Raw genomic sequence first — 7,202 nt, 5'->3', positions numbered from 1 at the left:
ATATGATCAGAGGGATAATGCGAGAGCATCGGTTTGACGCAGTGAGTAGTCTTGCTCTTGCAGCAGCATTCTTAGTTGCCTGCTGATGATCAAGGGGCAGACTTACTAAGCGAGGAGAGAAAAGTGCATCACAGTAGTCTATATGAGATGAGATAAAGGCTTGTATAAGCATCTCCAGTTCTGTGTTTGAAACTACAGGTCTCAGTTTACTTAGGTGGAAAAAAAACAAGATCTGGTCAGCTGCTTAACATTTACATTTACATTTAGTCATTTAGCAGACGCTTTTATCCAAAGCGACTTACAAGGATGTATACACATTTTCACTGATGGCACACTGCACATCAGGAGCAATTAGGGGATCAGTGTCTTGCTCAAGGACGCTTCGACAGGGAATCGAACTAGCAACCTTCTGATTACTAACCGACTTCTCTACCCCCTGCACCACTGTCGCCCCACCCGCTTAACATTGGTGTTGAACGACAAGGAAAGATCAAATAAAAGCCCATAAATGATTCAGGTTGGAGTGGGAGGCAGACGAAAGAGGCCGAATACTTTGCTTGATCATGGAGGCAACATATTCTGGAGGGATGATCAGAACCTTGAACTTATCTGCATTAAGATGGAAGAAATCTTCCTCTGTCCAGTCCCTGATAGCGTTTAGACCGTTTAGGAACCTAGACAACCAATAAGCCTATAGGTTTAAATGAAAAGTGGAGTTTGATATCATCTGCAAATGGGCGACAGTGGTACAGGAGGTAGAGAAGTCGTTTAGTAATCAGAAGTTGCTAGTTCGATTCCCTGTCGAAGCGTCCTTGAGCAAGACACTGAACCCCTAATTGCTCCTGATGTGCAGTGTGCCATCAGTGTAAAAGTAAAATGTGTATACATTGTAAGTCGCTTTGGATAAAAGTGTCTGCTAAATGACTAAATGTAAATACATGTTTTGCAATATTGAATCTGTTTATAATATGTCCCAATTGCAGCAAATGTAATTAGAGAGAATAACATCCATACTAAAGTGTAAAACAATGCCTAATCTCTCTAATTGAAATATAATAATCCCGTGCTGCCAGAAGTAAAGCACTAATCGTAACATTATTGTGTAATTCATGTAGTCTCAGTTCTAGAATGAGAACACCAAGTGTCACCATGCTGTCCTGAGGATTAAAGCAGTAATTTGCAGCGATGCCACAGATGAAAGAGCAAATATATCAAAGCATGATTTAAAATGTTGAGAGAGAGCCTGCCTTCTGAATAAATAAAATGAAGGTGTTTTATTTAGCCGGTTTCACCTTCTGTCACATCTTCAGAACACTGTAACAGCACTACTGGAGTTGCACTTGTTTTCCAGACAGTTAAAATGAGCAAAAAATAGAATAAGCTAATTAAGATCACTGCTTCACACATATGTTTGCCCACACAACACTGAAACATATTTCAGAATCCTAAGATTGACTGCATTACTGAATGAGTCTTAACAATAGCATGTGTGTATGTTGACTCACAGCTGTCTCTCAGAGTGCCTCACTGTGTCTGTACTGGAGGGCTCTCTGTGTCTGTACTGGAGGGGTCTCTGTGTCTCTGTGTCTCTGTGTCTGTACTGGAGGGGTCTCTGTGTCTCTGTGTCTCTGTGTCTCTGTGTCTCTGTGTCTCTGTGTCTGTACTGGAGGGGCTCTCTGTGTCTGTACTGGAGGGGTCTCTGTGTCTGTACTGGAGGGGTCTCTGTGTCTCTGTGTCTGTACTGGAGGGGTCTCTGTGTCTGTACTGGAGGGCTCTCTGTGTCTGTACTGGAGGGGTCTCTGTGTCTCTGTGTCTGTACTGGAGGGGTCTCTGTGTCTGTACTGGAGGGGCTCTGTGTCTGTACTGGAGGGGTCTCTGTGTCTGTACTGGAGGGGTCTCTGTGTCTGTACTGGAGGGGTCTCTGTGTCTGTACTGGAGGGGTCTCTGTGTCTGTACTGGAGGGGTCTCTGTGTCTGTACTGGAGAGGTCTCTGTGTCTGGCCTTGAGCTCCATTAGGCACTGGAATCTGCAGTGCTCCTGTGGCACACAGCAGGCCTCTGCAAAATGGGTGTTGTGTAGGAAGACCAGTAGGTGTCTCCTCTCCTCTCAATGAACTCACTTCCACACCCTCGCCGGCTCTTAATACATGAAGGGTTGTTGCTTTCTCTGACTTTGGGTCAGATGGAATCCAGTGTGGCACAATACAAAAACAAAGCCAGGCAAAATACAAATATTCATATAAATATTCTCCTTTTTTCACTTCCACACCTTAATTTTGTCGATTTCAGCATAACCTGCTAAATCCTGACCGTTTCAGTGTATTGGCAAGCACATCTCTGGGAGCAGGTTTCTAGAACTGCACTATTTGTAGAGGTAGAGAGAAAAGGAGAGGTAGAGAGAAACATGCTAATAGGCTAATAGTTGACTACTGTGATTAGACCATATGGAGGAGTCACGGATGTAAACAAATACATAAGAAGGGCTGAAACAGAGAAACAAAGTGTGTGCGGTCTGCAGTGATATTGGGAAACATTTGTATGCTTTCAGAGTCAAATCAAAGTGTGTAGTGTGCAGTGATATAAGGAGACACTTTTTATTTATCGTGCTTTGAGAGTAACATCATAAGTCCGGAAGCATTTTCATTTGGACAAATACTACTTCCTGTACCTGTAACATTTACTTATATGTCATATACTTTTACATAGAACAACTTACAGGTGAGGGTATACAAGCAAACTATCAAAGCGCCAAATTGTCACAAGCTTATGTATTTGTTTACATCCGTGAGTCCTCCATATTGTCAAAACACGTCGTGGCCTCATAACCAAGCTTCCATTTTGGCCAGACATAGTGCCAGGTAACTATAGGAAGTTGCAATTTGGAAAGCAAAAGTAGAAAATAGGAAGGAAAAAAAACTGGTATCACTGAATGGAAAACATTGCGCAATACCAGGCAAGAAAACAATCAGCACACTGTGAAGGAGATCTAATCAGCTATAAAAACTGTACATATCACTGAGTCAAAGGTGAAAACATTCTGGTAAAACAGGCTTTGGGTAAAGTATGAGTTATGCGATTGGCTAAAGTAGAGTTATGTGATTGCACAATGCACTGTACTTCTTTCAAAGGGTGAATAGTTATATCTGTGTTTGTTACAAGGTAAAAAAGAACATAATGGTTGTTTTTGAACATTTATAATCTAGGTCAAGTCCTCTACAGTTCCTTCACTGTTTATGACTCAGATACTAGTCTGTCCATCAGGTGACTGAGCGTCTCATGCACCAACCAACTCTTGTGAACTTCAACATCATCTCTTAAAACTATCCTGCCTAAAATATAAATAAACAGGAAACAGGAAAGTGCATTTGAAGTTTCCCTGTAGTGTTCATCAGTGTAATATGACTTTGTGAACTGTTTATTTGGGGGGGGGGGGATAACCAGCAAATATGAAAAAAAAAGAACTGCAGTCTGATCCATGGCAGAAAAGCACATGGTGTTTTGTTGTGATATTGCTCATCATGTGAATCTTACAGTTCTGCATCAAATAGCCCTCATCTTCAAAATGGAAGTAGGTTGGGCGAACAGAGGCTCTACCATGTGGTATTATGTTGGTGTGGGACATATGACTAACCAATTTAGTTGGCCAATTTGTGCAGATCTCTCAGCACAGTGGATTCTGTGGATTACAGAAGCATCTGTACCAAACAGACGTCAAGGGCATAGCTCCATTCCCAAACACGCTGTTGCCAAGGCAAACGTCCGGAAACAGCAATGGAAAACGGCTACTGATTAAGTCTATAAAGTTGATACAAACTAAATGATTTGGTTGCATAATCTTTAAGTATTACAATGATGTACACGTTGCATCCTTTCTCCATCACAGACATCCAATCGAACAACGCCCTCCCCCCAACTGATACCCAATTACGTGATGTGTGACGTTGCAGCATGCGGAGGAGGGGGCCGGGGAGGGACCACTAAAACCAAGAGGGATTCAAACGCGTTTTGATTTTAATGCAGAAACATTGCATCCAGTCAATGGGACCAGAGCGCGCAGCATTAGCCGGACTCATTGTCTGCTTCTGGAAGGCAGCACCTGAAAACATTTGAATTGTTCAGGAAATAGATCGGATAGTTCACATTTCGCCTAGCTAACCACTGTAAACAGTAGGGCACGGCTAAAGACCCCACTGTAGCGGCGAAAATGGTCCAAAATCACGTCTTGATAATATGAGGTAGAACCGCGGTTTTGTTGCAGTCGGAGACTGAGTGTTGATGCATCAAAGGACCTCCTCGGTTGTAGATCAGTGAATAACACGGACTTCTATTTTCTTGCTTCAGTGTAGCTGAAAATCTCAACGGGTATTCATTTTTGATTTTGAAGAGTTCCTTCTCCACAGCGCGATGAATTTCCAGTCGAGTGTCCCTGTGTCCGTGTCGGTCTCCGGAATCTCCCAGCAGTCGCAGCCGGCCATGCCCACCCCAGGCACCGTCCCAGCGCCTGTTCCGGTACCAGTACCCCAGTCCGTTCCACCCCAGTTCGGATCCGGATCGTCCGCAAGCTCAGGGGCGGGTCAGTTTGGCTCGGGAACCGTATCAGGCCCAGCTGCACAGTCCGGCCAGTCTGGCTCCCAGTTTGTCCTGTCCAACTCCGCTGCCATCAGGGCAGAAATTCATAGGTTCGAGTCCGTCCACCCGAACATTTATGCAATTTACGACCTGATCGAGCGCATAGATGACCTGGCCCTTCAGAATCAGATCCGAGAGCACGTTATCTCCATTGAAGGTAAGCATGGAAAATTCGCTGGCATCAGTTGCCGCATTTAATTGGTGTCAGTCGGTTGTAATTGTAGGCTTGGAGACAATAGTAACAGTGTAGCATGGCAGGCCACAACAACACGGAAAGAAACCTAGCACACAGCACGGATCACAGGAAAGTACAAGGAGTGTCGATCCTGCATGTGTTGGCTACATTGTTGCCACATTTGATTTATCTACCCAAGTCTGCTTTGTTTCCAAACATTGTACATCGACTCGTACAGCCGATTTTTCTGACATCTTGTAATCAAGCTATAGTATACTTGGAATGGCGGCTTAACATGGAATAATATACTATAAGAATGATTTCAGAAACGGGAATTTGGGACCCTATTTGAATTAAATCTTCTGTTGGTTGGGAAGTTCATGGCTCATCACGTAGTGGGAAATGGTGTCAGCTTTCACTTTAGCAGGCTATCACTGGTGTCCAAACAGAAACACAGCTGCCATAGCCTGTGTCTGCTGGCATCATTATTTTAGGAAAACTGTATTTGCTGAGATCTCGTTGTACTGGCGTGCACTATCTATTGATCCTTTCATCTTCCCCATTTCAATAGCATGTGGGTGAATGGCATGTTGTGGAGGTGTAGAAGGCGAGAGAGAGTGTTTTATTAGGGTGCCTGGGCTTATAAAAGCCCACATGCTGAAGGCACAGTTGTTTTGCATAGTTAAACAATAAACTGAAATAGGAATGATTGCATACTGAAGGGTGTATTACGATACACTTATATTGAAGTGTGCTAATTAAGACACTTACTGGGCACTGTGCTGAAGAGCAGCCTAAAGTGAAATTTTGAATTCACCCAAAGCTCCTAAACCTCACCCTGTTTTCATTCGGATCAGTGGACACTCCATCCATCCACCAACCAAACACCCACTCATGCAAATGACTTCATCCAGAGTGAACTTATTAAAGCACTCTGTCTGAAATGTTGCAATTTACCAGTTTATTTAAAGATCTACATTCTAGGAGTTTCCGTCAATGCAGTCGCGCAGTCATCAGCGTGCTTCAAATCCACCACTGGTTTCCATAGGCGTTTCAGTGAAGTGACGTGTTTTACCGTGACGGCGATGCACTTTATCACTAAACCCAACCAGCGCTTGAGGTGTTACAGTGTTGAACTATGCCAGTTGTGTTGGCAATCCCGAGTCTGTAATGCTGTTGAACATGTAAAAAGATAGAAGGCACAATATGCTGTGGTATATGTTTTTTTGGTGGAATAATCTTTGCTAATCTTATAAGCTTTTTAAAATGCCTAACTTGTCTCCAACTCTAATGTGGAGATAAATAAACCTCTATAAGCTGATCTGATCAGATTTAAGCCATTGTTGGTGAGAGTAGTTTCATTTAAAAAATTAAAAAACAACTTGGTGGAAGCTGTAAAGGGTCTCCCTTGTTTAATTGAAATATTTTGATCATCTCTATCAAAAAGGAGAATTACCAAGACATTTCATTTGAGAGACTGACACCTCAAATATCTGTGTTGGATGCTTGTTCAGGCCATTTTTGTTTGAGTGTTATATGGGCCACATTGCTTTGAGTGGTTCTGGTTCTTCTTCTTAAAGTTCTGCTGCGTGAACCACTTCCACTCCTAACCATAAATGTCTGTGACAGTTTTGTTTTTGTTACAGTTTTTTTTTTTCATTTTTTGATCGCATTCCGGCTCTCCCCACTGGTATGACCTTGGCTGCAATTTTCGTATAACTCGACAGACATCTGCAAGATCATTTTTGGGGAAGACAAAATCCAGGTTCTTGTTTGTGCATCTTTACCTGGTTCTAAACACACATTAATGTCCCTGTTCCACACAGACGGGAACTGGCAGTGATTTGTATGGAAATATTAATTGTGCTCTGAGAGAGTGAGGAGTCCGTGCTCAGGTGCCGGCAGGCTCGAGTTCAGTAAATAATGCAATGGAAATGGGTCTGGTTTCAAAGTAATCTAGAGACCCTGCTGGAGCACATCCAACAGGTCAGAGAAAAGTACAACACACACACACACACACACACACACACACACACACACACACACACACACACACACACCCTTTAGTTGAGAGGATGGATGGATAGGTTGATGTAGCTCCAGGCCTGAATTCAACCTGTAAAATTCCCTTCATTATTGAGAAAAAAAAAAAATGTCAATAAAAATGGATTGATTTCCATAAAGGCAATTCGTGGTAGTCGTAGTTCTTCATTCATCAAGAAATATTTTTTCCTAAGAATGAATGACGAATACTTTAATTACATGATCACCATGGGTAAGACATAGTAACTGGATTTGAAACTGTCACATACCTCCTTGCCCAGGATATTTTATATTTATCCTGTGGAAGGTCACACACCAGTGTCCGTCCTGGACAGGCAAGTACGGAACAATAAATC

The 7,202-nt window shown here is 42.8% G+C and overlaps 1 protein-coding gene across 1 annotated transcript; it reads left to right on the top strand.

The window, feature by feature from the left end:
• The first annotated feature begins 3,991 nt into the window (after positions 1-3,991).
• LOC116219598 (arf-GAP with GTPase, ANK repeat and PH domain-containing protein 3-like) lies at positions 3,992-6,993 on the top strand. The gene has a single exon (XM_031563121.2). It carries the CDS (start codon positions 4,404-4,406, stop codon positions 4,824-4,826), a length of 423 nt encoding a protein of 140 aa, XP_031418981.2. The 5' UTR covers positions 3,992-4,403; the 3' UTR covers positions 4,827-6,993.
• The last annotated feature ends 209 nt before the right edge of the window (positions 6,994-7,202 follow it).

This window comes from Clupea harengus, chromosome 25 (assembly GCF_900700415.2).
Source record: "Clupea harengus chromosome 25, Ch_v2.0.2, whole genome shotgun sequence".
In the NCBI taxonomy this organism is placed as follows: Eukaryota; Metazoa; Chordata; class Actinopteri; order Clupeiformes; family Clupeidae; genus Clupea; species Clupea harengus.
Note: the sequence above shows the minus strand (reverse complement) of the source record. Positions and strands in the feature narration are given on the sequence as shown.